Genomic DNA, 17,059 nt, shown 5'->3' with positions numbered 1-17,059 from the left:
CAGTGATGACGTCACTATTACTCTTGTTACTATCGGTGATGACGTCACTATTACTCTTGTTACTATCAGTGATGACGTCACTATTACTCTTGTTACTATCAGTGATGATGTCACTATTACTCCTGTTACTATCAGTGATGACGTCACTATTACTCTTGTTACTATCAGTGATGATGTCACTATTACTCCTGTTACTATCGGTGATGATGTCACTATTACTCTTGTTACTATCAGTGATGACGTCACTATTACTCTTGTTACTATCAGTGATTATGTCACTATTACTCCTGTTACTATCAGTGATGACGTCACTATTACTCTTGTTACTATCAGTGATGACGTCACTACTACTCTTGTTACTGTCAGTGATGACGTCACTATTACTCTTGTTACTATCAGTGATGACGTCACTATTACTCCTGTTACTATCAGTGATGCCGTCACTATTACTCTTGTTACTATCAGTGATGACGTCACTATTACTCTTGTTACTATCAGTGATGACGTCACTACTACTCTTGTTACTGTCAGTGATGACGTCACTATTACTCTTGTTACTCTGTTCCCTCTGTGTTTGTTGGGGGGCGTGGTGTCCCTCGTGCAGTGGGCGGTGTCACGCCCCGGCCCCGCCTCCAGCCCATCTGTTCCTCCCCGGCCGGGGCTCACATTGTGGCCGCTCTCCCGCACGCTGTGTCCGGGCTCGGGGTGCTGCCCTCGGGATGCCCCCGGACGCTGCCCTGGCCGAGCTCCGCTCCTGCTGGCGGGTCCCGGCCATCGCGCACTTCTGCTCCCTCTTCCGCACCGCCTTCCAGCTGCCCGACTTCGAGATTGAGGTGAGTCCGGGGGCAGCAGCCGGAGCGCGGGGTCCCGGGATGGAGGCGTCCGGCAGACAAGCGGCCAGTGGGGGAAAGTTCTCTGGAGCGAGCGAGTGCTCCGAGAATGGTGGGAGTCACTTATCTGCAGGGGGATGATGGGAGTGACGGTCCTCCGAGGCCGCTGAGCCCCCCAAATACTGAGCTGTATCACCCCCCTAATACTGAGCCCCCCAAATACTGAGCTGTATCACCCCCCTAATACTGAGCCCCCCAAATACTGAGCTGTATCACACCCCAATACTGAGCCCCCCAAATACTGAGCTGTATCACCCCCCTAATACTGAGCCCCCCAAATACTGAGCTGTATCACCCCTCTAATACTGAGCCCCCCAAATACTGAGCTGTATCACCCCCCTAATACTGAGCCCCCCAAATACTGAGCTGTATCACCCCCTTAATACTGAGCCCCCCAAATACTGAGCTGTATCACCCCCCTAATACTGAGCCCCCCAAATACTGAGCTTTATCACCCCCCCTAATACTGAGCCCCCCAAATACTGAGCTGTATCACCTCCCTAATACTGAGCCCCCAAATACTGAGCTGTATCACCCCCCTAATACTGAGCCCCCCAAATACTGAGCTGTATCACCCCCTAATACTGAGCCCCCCAAATACTGAGCTTTATCACCCCCCTAATACTGAGCCCCCCAAATACTGAGCTTTATCACCCCCCCTAATACTGAGCCCCCCAAATACTGAGCTCTATCACCCCCCCTAATACTGAGCCCCCCAAATACTGAGCTGTATCACCCCCCAAATACTGAGCTGTATCACCCCCCTAATACTGAGCCCCCCAAATACTGAGCTGTATCATCCCCCCCTAATACTGAGCCCCCAAATACTGAGCTGTATCACCCCCCTAATACTGAGCCCCCAAATACTGAGCTGTATCAACCCCCTAATACTGAGCTGTATCACCCCCCTAATACTGAGCCTCCCCAAATACTGAGCTGTATCACCCCCCTAATACTGAGCCCCCCAAATACTGAGCTGTATCACCCCCCTAATACTGAGCCCCCCAAGTACTGAGCTGTATCAACCCCCTAATACTGAGCCCCTTCCCAAATACTGAGCTGTATCACCCCCCTAATACTGATCACCCCCAAATACTGAGTTGTATCACCCCCCCTAATACTGAGCCCCCCAAATACTGAGCTGTATCACCCCCCTAATACTGAGCCCCCCCAAATACTGAGCTGTATCACCCCCCTAACACTGAGCCCCCCCAAATACTGACCTGTATCACCCCCCTAATACTGAGCCCCCCAAATACTGAGCTTTATCACCCCCCCTAATACTGAGCCCCCCAAATACTGAGCTGTATCACCTCCCTAATACTGAGCCCCCAAATACTGAGCTGTATCACCCCCCTAATACTGAGCCCCCCAAATACTGAGCTGTATCACCCCCTAATACTGAGCCCCCCAAATACTGAGCTTTATCACCCCCCTAATACTGAGCCCCCCAAATACTGAGCTTTATCACCCCCCCTAATACTGAGCCCCCCAAATACTGAGCTCTATCACCCCCCCTAATACTGAGCCCCCCAAATACTGAGCTGTATCACCCCCCAAATACTGAGCTGTATCACCCCCCTAATACTGAGCCCCCCAAATACTGAGCTGTATCATCCCCCCCTAATACTGAGCCCCCAAATACTGAGCTGTATCACCCCCCTAATACTGAGCCCCCAAATACTGAGCTGTATCAACCCCCTAATACTGAGCTGTATCACCCCCCTAATACTGAGCCTCCCCAAATACTGAGCTGTATCACCCCCCTAATACTGAGCCCCCCAAATACTGAGCTGTATCACCCCCCTAATACTGAGCCCCCCAAGTACTGAGCTGTATCAACCCCCTAATACTGAGCCCCTTCCCAAATACTGAGCTGTATCACCCCCCTAATACTGATCACCCCCAAATACTGAGTTGTATCACCCCCCCTAATACTGAGCCCCCCAAATACTGAGCTGTATCACCCCCCTAATACTGAGCCCCCCCCAAATACTGAGCTGTATCACCCCCCTAACACTGAGCCCCCCCAAATACTGACCTGTATCACCCCCCTAATACTGAGCCCCCCCAAATACTGAGTTGTATCACCCCCTAATACTGAGCCCCCCCAAATACTGAGCTGTATCACCCCCTAATACTGAGCCCCCCCAAATACTGAGCTGTATCACCCCCCCTAATACTGAGCCTCCCCAAATACTGAGCTGTATCACCCCCCTAATACTGAGCCCCCCAAATACTGAGCTGTATCACCCACTAATACTGAGCCCCCCAAGTACTGAGCTGTATCACCCCCCTAATACTGAGCCCCCCAAGTACTGAGCTGTATCACCCCCCTAATACTGAGCCCCCCCCAAATACTGAGCTGTATCACCCCCTAATATTGAGCCCCCAACCCTGTACTGAGCAGTTTCAGCCCCCAGATACTGAGCCCCCCAAATACTGAGCTGTATCACCCACCTCGAATACCGAGCCCCCCAAATACTGAGCTGTATCACCCACCTCGAATACCAAGCACCCCCCCTGTACTGAGAAGTATCAGCCCCCTAATACTCAGCCCCTACCCCTGTACTGAGCACTATCACCCTCTCTAATACTTAGCCCCTGCCCAAATACTGAGCTGTATCAGCCCCCCCTTATACTGAGCTCCCCACCCCTGTACTGAGCAGTATCAACCACCTAATACTGAGCCCCCCACCCCTGTACTGAGCAGTATCACCCCCATAATACTGAGCAGTACCAGCCCCCTAATACTCAGCCCCCCACCCCTGTACTGAGCAGTATCACCCCCCTAATACTGAGCCCCCCCATACTGAGCAGTATCAGCCCCCCTCTAATACTGAGCCCCCCATACTGAGCAGTATAACCTCCCTAATACTGAGCCCCCCCACCCCTCTACTGAGCAGTATCACCCCTCCTCTAATACTGAGCCTCCCACCCCTGTAATGAGCAGTATCAGCCCCCTAATACTGAGCCCCCCATAATGAGCAGTATCGGCCCCTAATACTGAGCCCTCCACCCCTGTACTGAGCAGTATCACCCCCCAAATACTGAACCCCCATAATGAGCAGTATCAGCCCCCTAATACTGATCCCCCCCCCCCCATACTGAGCAGCATCAGCCCCCCTAATACTGAGCCCCCTACCCCTGTACTGAAAACCCTTCCCCAACCCCTGTACTAAGCAGTATTAGCCCCCCTGTACTGGGAATCTGCTTCCATAATACTGAGTAGCATTAGCCCCCTGTGATGCTGAGACCCCGTTATACTCTGTCCCCATAATAATGAGCTTAAGGCCTCGCTCACGGGTGGCTTTAAATCTGAAAATGCTCAGTCTGATTATTCCATGAGTCCTATGAGGCCCGGAGCCTCGGTGTAAGATCCACCATCACTGATACGTCACACGGGGCCTCGGTGTAAGATCCATCATCACTGATACATCACACGGAGCCTCGGTGTAAGATCCACCATCACTGATACATCACACGGGGCCTCGGTGTAAGATCCATCATCACTGATACATCACACGGAGCCTCGGTGTAAGATCCATCATCACTGATACATCACACGGGGCCTCGGTGTAAGATCCATCATCACTGATACATCACACGGGGCCTCGGTGTAAGATCCACCATCACTGATACATCACACGGGGCCTCGGTGTAAGATCCATCATCACTGATACATCACACGGAGCCTCGGTGTAAGATCCATCATCACTGATACATCACACGGGGCCTCGGTGTAAGATCCATCATCACTGATAAATCACACGGGGCCTCGGTGTAAGATCCATCATCACTGATCCATCACACGGGGCCTCGGTGTAAGATCCACCATCACTGATACATCACACGGGGCCTCGGTGTAAGATCCACCATCACTGATACATCACACGGGGCCTCGATGTAAGATCCATCATCACTGATACATCACACGGGGCCTCGGTGTAAGATCCATCATCACTGATAAATCACACGGGGCCTCGGTGTAAGATCCATCATCACTGATCCATCACACGGGGCCTCGGTGTAAGATCCACCATCACTGATACATCACACGGGGCCTCGGTGTAAGATCCACCATCACTGATACATCACACGGGGCCTCGGTGTAAGATCCATCATCACTGATACATCACACGGAGCCTCGGTGTAAGATCCATCATCACTGATACATCACACGGGGCCTCGGTGTAAGATCCATCATCACTGATACATCACACGGGGCCTCGGTGTAAGATCCATCATCACTGATACGTCACACGGGGCCTCGGTGTAAGATCCATCATCACTGATACGTCACACGGGGCCTCGGTGTAATATCCGGCACTCAACTAGCGGTGGACACCGTGTCAGCCACGCCATCCTCACACGGGTGTTACTCATACAGCCTTACACAGATCATTACTCTGCATCTTTATGGAAGCTAACTACCATTTGCCCACACGGGCACATCTCTTCTAAACACTCTGCATAGCACGTAACTGATGAAGGTCCAGTTTGCCACCGAAACGTTTTGTTGCTGATAATAAAATACATCTTCAGATAAAAAAGTTGAGTGCCAGGTTTTATTACATATTGTCATGGTGTTGGAACCTACCTGAGCACCACGAGTTCAAAGGCAGTGCACATGTTTTTTAATTAAATCGGTGTAAGATCCATCATCACTGATACATCACACGGGGCCTTGGTGTAAGATCCATCATCACTGATACATCACACGGGACCTCGGTGTAAGATCCATCATCACTGATACATCACACGGAGCCTCGGTGTAAGATCCACCATCACTGATACATCACACGGGGCCTTGGTGTAAGATCCATCATCACTGATACATCACACGGAGCCTCGGTGTAAGATCCATCATCACTGATACATCACACGGGACCTCGGTGTAAGATCCACCATCACTGATACATCACACGGGGCCTCGGTGTAAGATCCACCATTACTGATACATCACACGGGGCCTCGGTGTAAGATCCATCATCACTGATACATCACACGGGACCTCGGTGTAAGATCCACCATCACTGATACATCACACGGGGCCTTGGTGTAAGATCCACCATCACTGATACATCACACAGGGCCTCGGTGTAAAGGTACCGTCACACTCAGCGACGCTGCAGTGATATAGACGAGCCGACCTAAACTAGATCGCTGGAGCGTCGATGTTTAGGTAGCTGTAGAGACGTCAAACACAGCAACTCCAGAACGATGCAGGAGCGATCCACTGACGTAACGGCGACTAACTTATCGTTCTCGCTGGTTGTTAGCTCCATGTAAAACGTTGCTGGCGTCGTTGCTTTTGATGTCAAACATGACGATACACACCGACCTGGCGATGAAATAAAGTTCTGGACTTCTAGCTCCGACCAGCGATGGCACAGCGGGATCCAGATCGCTGCTGCGTGTCAAACACAACGAGATCACTATCCAGGACGTTGCAACGTCACGGATTGTTGTCGTTCTCTTTGCAAAGTTGCTGAGTGTGACGGTACCTTTAAGATCCGACCATCACTGATACATCACACGGAGCCTCGGTGTAAGATCCACCATCACTGATACATCACACGGAGCCTCGGTGTAAGATCCACCATCACTGATACATCACACGGAGCCTCGGTGTAAGATCCGTCTTCACTGATACATCACACGGGGCCTCGGTGTAAGATCCATCATCACTGATACATCACACGGGGCCTCGGTGTAAGATCCGTCATCACTGATACATCACACGGAGCCTCGGTGTAAGATCCACCATCACTGATACATCACACGGAGCCTCGGTGTAAGATCCACCATCACTGATACATCACACGGGGCCTCGGTGTAAGATCCACCATCACTGATACATCACACGGGGCCTCGGTGTAAGATCCATCATCACTGATACATCACACGGAGCCTCGGTGTAAGATCTACCATCACTGATACATCACACGGAGCCTCGGTGTAAGATCCACCATCACTGATACATCACACGGGGCCTCGGTGTAAGATCCATCATCACTGATACATCACACGGGGCCTCGGTGTAAGATCCACCATCACTGATACGTCACACGGGGCCTCGGTGTAAGATCCATCATCACTGATACATCACACGGGGCCTCGGTGTAAGATCCACCATCACTGATACATCACACGGGGCCTCGGTGTAAGATCCACCATCACTGATACATCACACGGGGCCTCGGTGTAAGATCCACCATCACTGATACATCACACGGAGCCTCGGTGTAAGATCCATCATCACTGATACATCACACGGGGCCTCGGTGTAAGATCCACCATCACTGATACGTCACACGGGGCCTCGGTGTAAGATCCATCATCACTGATACATCACACGGGGCCTCGGTGTAAGATCCACCATCACTGATACATCACACGGGGCCTCGGTGTAAGATCATCACTGATACGTCACACGGGGCCTCGGTGTAAGATCCATCATCACTGATACATCACACGGAGCCTCGGTGTAAGATCCATCATCACTGATACATCACACGGGGCCTCGGTGTAAGATCCATCATCACTGATACATCACACGGGGCCTCGGTGTAAGATCCACCATCACTGATACGTCACAATCCTAACTGAGGAGGAAACGGATTGTACACGAAGGACAAGTGAGAAATTCTCGTCCGCCGTCCTGCTGGGACGGATTATTTTGTTTTTTGTTCTTGATATATTTTTTAATGCAATCATGCGACCCCAGACTAAGCCCCTATTATTCACAGCTCCCCCCACAATACTTGGCCCCCAGTAGCACCTAGGAGAAGGGGTACTGCATCTTTGGGTAGTGACATCTCAATTGGTATTGTGGGGTCCAGAGTATTAGGGGGGTATTGGTATTATAGGGTCCAGAGTATTGAGGGGGGTATTGGTAGTATGGGGTCCAGAGTATTGGGGGAATGGGGTATTATGGGGTCCAGAGTATTGGTATGGGGGGTATTGGTATTATGGGGTCCAGAGTATTTGTATTGGGGGGTATTGGTATTATAGGGTCCAGAGTATTGAGGGGGGTATTGGTAGTATGGGGTCCAGAGTATTGGGGGAATGGGGTATTATGGGGTCCAGAGTATTGGTATGGGGGGGTATTGGTATTATGGGGTCCAGAGTATTTGTATTGGGGGGGTATTGGTATTATGGGGTCCAGAGTATTTGTATTGGGGGTATTGGTATTATGGGGTCCAGAGTATTGGGGGGGTATTGGTATTATGGGGTCCAGAGTATTGGGGGGGGGGTAATTGGTATTATGGGGTCCATAGTATTGGTATTAGGGAGGGGAATATTGATATTATGGGGTCCGGAGTGTAGTATTTACAGTTTGCAGCCAACTCCTCCCGGGGTGACCAGTTCAGACAGTTTTTCGTTCTGGGGGTCCTGGGGAGTGTGTGGGGGGCTGCGGTGCTGTCAGTGTTTGGGTGATCAAAGCTCAGAACAGTGACAGTGGGAGGGGCGCCCTGTGATGGCAGCATAAATATTGGGGTCACAGGGAGGGCAATATTTTTTGGGGGAGAATGTGGACTGTGAGGGGATCAGTGTGACCCCCTCTGTCTTTTGGGGTCACCCGAGGAGACGCCCCTCCCCAGCATGTGCTGCTGTTGTGGGTGTAAACTTTTCTTACTTGTGTCTGCTCATTGGCTCCTGCGATTAACCCATTACCCGCCAGGCTGATTAGAGGGTCCCCCCTGGCTCCCTCTTCTTTGGTCCCAGGAGCTGACACTCAAGTGTTGACTTATCCCTTGCAGTTGTATCTGGGGGCTTCAGTTGTGGCTGGGAAGGCGGCTGCTTCTCTCTCCCCTGCCTTTTGGGATTCAGTCTGCCATATATAATGGAGGGGTTTTGTTCTGGATGTTGGGGGGGGGGGGGGGGGGGTCTCGCTTCGGGGAAACCCCTCTGTTTTGTTCTGGTCTTCCAGGGGCAGCATGGCTTCTAAAGGGGACAATACCCTGAGGGAGGGGCGCAGGGGCTGCTCTGGCGCATCTGTCTGTTAACCCCTTCAGGTCTTCATCGCTCCGGCTCTCGGTCTGTCCCCATTGGGGCATCACCCAGCTTTCCCAGGGAGAGATCTAGGACTTGTCCCCACTCCACCCTGTGTTGCTGCCTCTTTTGTTCCTTAAGGGGTTATTTGACCCTGCAGCCTGTGAGGGGTCCGGCCTCCTCCCTTCTTTTGTCTTTGCCCCCCTCCTGTCACTTTGCAGGACAATGTGAGGCTGTTTGTAGTGTAAATGAAGTTTGGGGTCTGATAAGTGACTCACCTATGGGGGTGGGTGGTGGAGAATTAACCCATCACTTGCTGGAACTTTTTGCACAGCCTCAATCATGTGACCCTATGCATTTTACATAATTCACTTTTTTTTTGTCCCCCCTCCTAGAAGTGAATGAGGCAAGTCACATGACCGCTGGAGGCCATGGTCGCCTTTGTTGCAGTGCAGCTGGTCCAGAGCCATTGTTGCGCCAAAGTTGCAGTCAGCTGGCGCCGCAGACTTGACATCCACGGATGCAACTGTTGCAGGACTTCAGGGCTTACGGGATTTTATAACGGTTGGACCTTATATCGCTGCAGACCTTATGGTTACCGTCCCTTTAAGTAGTCTCAAGAGCTTGCAGTCAAGTCCCCCCATGCTCTGGTGTGTGTATGGCCATAATTGGAGGCAGGGTGGCTTCCAGATATGGGGGGCTGTTTGCAGGATTTTACTATGGACCACCTTCAGCCCTCCCCCCCCCCCCCCCCACTGACTGTGACATTGAACGAGCCGCCCCCCCCCCCCCTCCCCAATACAATGTGTATGGAAGAAAGACCGGGCCTCTCGGCTGCCAACATGCCCGATCCTTCCTTATCTAGGCACATAAGCCTGAGGATTCCTGCAGCCGCTTATTCCTCTCTCCCCATCAGGAGTACGTGACCTCTTGGCCGGGGTGAGGATGCAGGTATATAGGGAGGTCGAGCTGTCAGCTGAGGTGTACTTATTTTTACTAGTGGGTGGCAAAAGTTAGAAAATGCCATATTAATCCCTTGTTTGGAAGGTGTTATTGGGGGTAATCGTCTAGTTAGGACCCTCATTTACCAATGTGAGCAGTGTAATACCATCTTTCACCTGCGGTGGCACTGTGGAGGCATTGAGCACTTATTTATAAAGATCAGCTTATTGTTGGGGCCCCTTTAAATTATTCTTAAAGGGACAGTTTGCTATTGTTTTTTTTTTCACTGGCCACTAGGGGAGCTGTTCTGTTGCTGCCGGAGTCATTATTCTTTGTATAGCACCACCCTATGCTGTGGCGCAGTTATGAGCCGTGACGGATGGCACGTGTTGTGCTAGTCTGTGCCCACCTGGGGTATTGCTGGCGTATTCCATCATCTGGCGTGCCGCCCTCCCTGCCGCCCGCCCGTGTAATCTCCCTTCTCTGTGCTCGTTACCAGGCGGCCAACTGGGAGATCCCAGGTGCAGTGTGGCAGCTGCAGTGCTGATTATAGGGGCGAGATGGGACCTGTAAAGCGGCCCCAGACCCTCTGAATTCTCTCATCAGCAGTCCTGTCACACGGGTCCTGGAGGAGGCGAGCGAGAAAACAACGGCGCTGTCACCCCTGCGCTAACTCCTCACAGTCAGCCGGTGTTATTACCGGGGTCTCTTCCACACCATAACTCCCAGCATGCCCGGATAAGCACGTTTATCAAGATAACTGATAAAACTTTACGAGGTTGGATGTAATACGCCGGCCACGACCAATCAGAATCTTTGGTGTGGGAGATTAGATGAGCGTTGCTAAAGGATTGGGCATGTTGAAATCCATATGCCCCTTCCTGATCTGCTCTGTCAGACCCCACCGATGGGTCATTCATCTGGAATTGATACTATGGGCTCATGTGCCTGGTGGACCACAGATTGGGCCTGTCCTAGGGGTTCACATACTTACCAGCTCCATGTGATTCTAAGCAGTTTATTGGCTGCTCAGCTGCAGGGCATCAGATCTCCCTGTCCCAGGCCTTGTTGTGGGGGAGGATGCCCGGCAGGGGGTGGGCGTGCAGGGTTGTAAACACCCCAGCCCCCCCAGGCCATTTGCTGCTTTTGATATGTCAAATAGGTTGGAGCCAGTGTCTGGTTTAACCTGTTAATTCCTCCTGTGACCAAAACTGCGGGATCATAATAATCATGGGGTATACGGAGCGTTCCGGAGTCCAGATAGCGGCTGACCGGGAGCCATCTTTGGGGCGATTGGGCGCTAGCGCTATTTCCTCCATCCTAGTGATCGCTTTGCTTCCACAGTCAGAACGGACCAAGCAAAAAAAAAATTGTCCCACCGACTGCAAAACTTTTTAAAAGAGCAAAAAAAAGTTTAAAAAATTTCCTATTGATATTGTGCTGTGTATGTCCCTTTAAGAGCCCCAAAATATCTGAATCCTGAAGTTGTATTGCCCCCAAGGGCAAAGGATTGTGGGAACCTGGTTTTGGCCAGGTTAAAAGTTCAGCATTAGCCTGAGCCCAGGGAGGGGGGGATGTGATGTAGATTCCCATACAGGAGGGTCCATGGGCTAAACCTCCCCCACCCCATTCCTATGGAGGACAGAAACAATGGTCAAACACCAGCACAAGTCACCAGAGCTGCCGCCATTGTCGTCTGACCCACGCACTTAACTCACATTTTGCATTTTTTTTTCAGCAATTTTTTGCAATATCCATTCATTTAGCCCCCCAAAAATGCATAATTTCCTAACATCCCCTGTGTACCGGAGCCCGCAGCGCCTCCATACTTCCACTGGGGTTCCCAGATGGTCTCCTTGGCTTACTCTATCAGCGGAGATGTCAGGTGAGCGCTGCTGCTAATCAGTGGCTGCTGCAATCATGAGCTTTCTGAGCTGCAGGAAAGGGCAAGGAGACTCGCCCGGCTCAGACGGTATGAAAATGTGGGCGTCTGAACCCGACTGTACTCTGTTCTGATGACCTGGGTGAGGAAGGGTAGTTAAAAGGCCCACCACTTCTTATCTCAACACAGGCCTTGCGCTCTTCGGGGGTGGGGTTGGGGGTGGCTGGGTGTTGTACTGCTACAGTACCGATGAGAAGTCCAAACTTGCCTGTTCTTACTGCATTGTGCATGTGCAGATTCAGACTGAAGGTGGCAAAGCCAGGAAGGAAGGAACATAACTGGAAGCTCGAGCTCCTTCTCGGTCACACAGGCCTTGCGCTCTTCGGGGTTGGGGGTGGCTGGGTGTTGTACTGCCACAGTAGCGGTGAGAAGTCCGAACTTGTCCTTACTGCATTGTGCATGTGCAGATTCAGACTGAAGGTGGCAAAGCCAGGAAGGAAGGAACATAACTGGAAGCTCGAGCTCCTTCTCGGTCACACAGACCTTGCGCTCTTTGTGGGTGGGGTGGGGGGTATCTGGGTGTTGTACTGCCACAGTACCGGTGAGAAGTCCGAACTCGCCTGTTCTTACTGCATTGTGCATGTGCAGATTCAGACTGAAGGTGGCAAAACCGGGAAGGAAGGAACATAACTGGAAGCTCGATCTCCTTCTCGGTCACACTGCCTAAAGGGGTTTGGCATAATCATCCACACGAGTGATGGTCCCACTAAGTGGAGACCAGATGGGCCGGTGGCGGCTGCTGTAGAAAGCTGTGGTGACCACGCTGGGTAAGGCCTTGTGCACGCCTTTTATATTCAGGCGAGCCCGCCGAGCTTTTCAAGCAGAAGACGACACCGCATATTACCTGCGGATTTACAGCGGTTTTCACATTCGTTGTTACACCTGTGGATTCCAATTATGGAACATGTGTAAAACGCTGCAGAATCAGCACAAAGAATTGACATGCTGCAGAAAATAAACCACGGCATTTCCAAGCGGTATTCTCTGCAGCATGTGCACTGCGGATTTGGTTTTCCATAGGTTTACATGGTACTGTACAACACATGGAAAACTGCTGCGAATCCGCAGCGTCAAATCCGCTGCGGATCCACAGCCAAATCTGCAACGTGTGCACATACCCAAAGGCTGTTTCTGCTCCTTGATGTCGGTCCATCGTTTACAATGTTATCTGAGGTGCTATCGATTTTCTTGTCTGATGAACTTATCCTCTGCAGCAGAGGTCGTTTTTGGTATTCCTTTCCTATAGAGAGTCGGTTTCATGATTGCACTCGATACCTTCAAGGTTCTAGTAACTTTCCCATCGTCATGTCTTACAGTAATGATGGATTCTGGTTTCTCTTTCCTTAGTTGAGTGTTTTGTGTGTATTTTGGCTTTGGACAGTTGTGGAGTAGGACTCGGCAATGTATGGAGCCGTGCATCATCGCTGCCTCATGAAATCCTCTTAGAAGTCGCTGTTAATACTTTTATGGATGCGGTTTTATAAAACTGCACGGATTAATGCTTTCTCCATATCTGTCTGACTATGCAGTCTCAGATGTTGGATTGCGGGCGGCTTTAGCCGCCGTGGTAGCACCCCCACGCCCGCCAGGATTTGGTGACAGATGGGCAGACCCTTGTTCCTGGATGCTGCAGATCGTGCGGATTTAGGGGGCTGCCAGTCTTGAGCGATGTCACTAATGACCTGTTGTGTCCGCGTCAGACGTTGGTGCTGGGGCGAGATCCCCCCCCCCCCCCCTTCTTCTCCTGTCTCTCGCCCATTGTCTTCCTCACCCCAGGAAGACTCTGTACGGCTCCGGCGCTCTGCAGGGCCCTGGGCCGCTCTTAAAGGCCTTTTCTTTTATCAACTCTTTCCTTTCATTCCCTGTTTGTTTAATTCTGCTGCGTGAGGGGCTTCTGCATGTGCCTGCATAATGGGTAGGGGGGTCCTCAAACGTCCCCCACCTATGGCCGCCCCTCCCCTGCTGCCACCCTGTCTGTCTAAAGTCAGGACAGCAGAAGTAAGCAAAATCTGTGCCTGCAGTGACAGCTGGGACTTTAACCCCTTAGATGCTGCCCGGTCCTGAGCTCATCTCCAGCCTTTTATGGGACATTATTTTTGGTGAAATTTCCAATCTGCGTCTCTCTCTGCTGCAGAGCAATAGGCCAGAAAGTAAGGTTGCATTTGTGGCTGATAGCTGAGGACAATATAATGTCACAAGCTGATATTTCAACCCCGGTCCGCTAACGTTCCTTTTCTTGCTTTTGCACCAGGAGTTGGAGGATGCCTTGTACCGCGACGATGTGGAGTTCCTGGGCGAGCTCCTGGCCTGTCTGCTGCAGGGCTGCTATCAGCGGCACGACATCACGTAAGTGCAGGACCCCTTTAAGGCGGAGGTTCCCTCTCGAGAAGATGGTTCCGCTCCGTCCATATAACGCCCCATGGTCTCTGTCGCTCTCAGGCCTCAGACCTTCCACATCTACCTGGAGGACATCATTAGTTACCGCTGGGAACTGGAAGAAGGGAAACCCAACCCGCTGAAGGGGGCGACGTACCACCAGCTGCCGCTGCGCAGCCGCCTGGAGATCCTGCATCGGCTGTGCGACTACCGGCTGGACGCCGACGACGTCTTCGAACTTCTTAAGGTTCGTCCCCCTCCTCTTGTCCGGCTGTAAAACTGCTGAGATAAAGTGCAGAAAAGCCGAATTATTAATGTGTTGTATCATCAGGGTCTGGACGGGGACAGTCTGCGCGTGGAGCCGCTGGGAGAGGACTCCGGGGGCAACTTGTACTGGTATTTCTATGGGACCAGACTCTACAAGGAAGAACCGTCCTGGGAGAAGAGACAGCGGGCACTGGAAGAGTAGGGGTTATATCCACTGCCGAGACCCCCTGTATAATTATACTGTGGCCATACTTATCCTGTACTATACTCCAGAGCTGCACTCACTATTCTGCTGGTGCAGTCACTGTGTACATACATTACATTACTGATCCTGAGTTACATCCTGTATTATCCTCCAGAGCTGCACTCACTATTCTGCTGGTGCAGTCACTGTGTACATACATTACATTACTGATCCTGAGTAACATCCTGTATTATACTCCAGAGCTGCACTCACTATTATGCTGGTGCAGTCACTGTGTACATACATTACATTACTGATCCTGAGTTACATCCTGTATTATACCCCAGAGCTGCACTCACTATTCTGCTGGTGCAGTCACTGTGTACATACATTACATTATTGATCCTGAGTTACATCCTGTATTATACTCCAGAGCTGCACTCACTATTATGCTGGTGCAGTCACTGTGTACATACATTACATTACTGATCCTGAGTTACATCCTGTATTATATCCCAGAGCTGCACTCACTATTCTGCTGGTGCAGTCACTGTGTACATACATTACTGATCCTGAGTTACATCCTGTATTATACCTCAGAGCTGCACTCACTATTCTGCTGGTGCAGTCACAGTGTACATACATTACATTACTGATCCTGAGTTACATCCTGTATTATACCCCAGAGCTGCACTCACTATTCTGCTGGTGCAGTCACTGTGTACATACATTACATTACTGATCCTGAGTTACATCCTGTATTATACCCCAGAGCTGCACTCACTATTCTGCTGGTGCAGTCACTGTGTACATACATTACTGATCCTGAGTTACATCCTGTATTACACTCCAGAGCTGCACTCACTATTCTGCTGGTGCAGTCACTGTGTACATACATTACATTACTGATCCTGAGTTACATCCTGTATTATACTCCAGAGCTGCACTCACTATTCTGCTGGTGCAGTCACTGTGTACATACATTACATTACTGATCCTGAGTTACATCCTGTATTATACTCCAGAGCTGCACTCACTATTCTGCTGGTGCAGTCACTGTGTACATACATTACATTACTGATCCTGAGTTACATCCTCTATTATACCCCAGAGCTGCGCTCACTATTCTGCTGCCGACCGTTTTAAGCAGCAGAATTGAGAATGCAGCTCTGGTGCATCGGATCTCTGATTTCGTTTTCATGTTTTCTCCTTCTTTTTCCTCTTTTCCTTGTGATCTCAGCGCCGCAGCCGCCGCACTGGAGAAGCCCGTAAGGAAGAGAGGACGGCCTCCCAAGAAGAAATTACCAGAGGAGCCGGTCGTCAGGTGCGGGATATCCCCATCACTGGTGCAGCCGCATTAATCACCGCAGACTCCTTTTTTTTAATCCCTTGTGTTTTATTTTTTTTTTTTCAACAGTGAGATATTGGAGCTGACTCCTTCAATGATCGAGGAACTGAAGAACAAGAACGGTACGAGATATAATGCCGCCGTTATGTTGTGAATCGTCCGATTTTCTGCACGTGTCTCAGGTCTGATGCTTGTCACAGCTGAGGGTTTGCTTCATGTCTTTCCCTTGTCCTGACATTACTGCAATGTATCGGACCCTTAGCTGGGCAGGCGTGATGGGACACTGGAGATTTTACACTTTACATTTTTTGGTGGAGCTCCCCTTTAACTATTAAAGGGCCAGTGCTCATTTATTAGGACAGTGAATGTGGTGCTGGAGTCACGACGGGAAGCCTTTATTTTCTCAGCTAGTTCTCATGGGGAGGGATCTTGGTGTCTCCTGTGCCAAACGGAGCAGGAATGGCGAGAGGTGACGGAGATCTTCCGGGACAAGACGTCTCACAAGGACCGCCATCTTTATAAAATCCTCAGCGACGAATTCCTCCCAGAGATCTGCAATATGATCTCGCAGAAGGTGTGTGGTGGGCGCAGACGGGGGTCCGTACCCAGGAGATAAATGTCATCCAGAGCCGGCGATCTGCTCCTATGGCAGATGTTAGTGACGGATCGGGCATGTCGGGTTTTCGGCATGTCCGATCCTTTATTCTCACCGGGGATGAGCTGCCATGCTTCTTGTTTTATGTTTATCCTCAGGAAACCAAAATTCAGAACGATCAGACGCGGTTCACCTCCAAGAGACTGTCCAACCACTCCGGGTTCAGATCTTTCCGGCAGGAGGTGAGCACATTACCTTTCTAAAAAAAAAACATACAGTACAGACCAAAAGTTTGGACACACCTTCTCATTTAAAGATTTTTCTGTATTTTTATGACTATGAAAATTGTACATTCACACTGAAGGCATCAAAACTATGAATTATCACAAAAAAGAGTGAAACAACTGAAAGTACCGTATATACTCGAGTATAAGACGAGATTTTCAGCCCAATTTTTTGGGGGGCTGAAAGTCCCCCTCTCGGCTTGTACTCGAGTCATACCCAGGGGTCTGCAGGG

The 17,059-nt window shown here is 50.7% G+C and overlaps 1 protein-coding gene across 1 annotated transcript in view; it reads left to right on the top strand.

The window, feature by feature from the left end:
- Window positions 1–667: 667 nt before the first annotated feature.
- CECR2 (CECR2 histone acetyl-lysine reader) overlaps window positions 668–17,059 on the top strand; it is a 34,267-nt gene continuing 17,875 nt past the window's right edge. Inside the window, exons 1-8 of the mRNA XM_069762912.1 lie at window positions 668–833; window positions 14,024–14,118; window positions 14,212–14,395; window positions 14,480–14,613; window positions 15,840–15,923; window positions 16,017–16,069; window positions 16,355–16,521; window positions 16,701–16,784. Of these exons, the coding sequence (XP_069619013.1) occupies window positions 720–833; window positions 14,024–14,118; window positions 14,212–14,395; window positions 14,480–14,613; window positions 15,840–15,923; window positions 16,017–16,069; window positions 16,355–16,521; window positions 16,701–16,784 (915 nt within the window). The 5' untranslated portion in view covers window positions 668–719. The remainder of the gene's footprint in view (window positions 834–14,023; window positions 14,119–14,211; window positions 14,396–14,479; window positions 14,614–15,839; window positions 15,924–16,016; window positions 16,070–16,354; window positions 16,522–16,700; window positions 16,785–17,059) is intronic.

This window comes from Ranitomeya imitator, chromosome 4, assembly GCF_032444005.1.
Source record: "Ranitomeya imitator isolate aRanImi1 chromosome 4, aRanImi1.pri, whole genome shotgun sequence".
In the NCBI taxonomy this organism is placed as follows: domain Eukaryota; kingdom Metazoa; phylum Chordata; class Amphibia; order Anura; family Dendrobatidae; genus Ranitomeya; species Ranitomeya imitator.
Note: the sequence above shows the minus strand (reverse complement) of the source record. Positions and strands in the feature narration are given on the sequence as shown.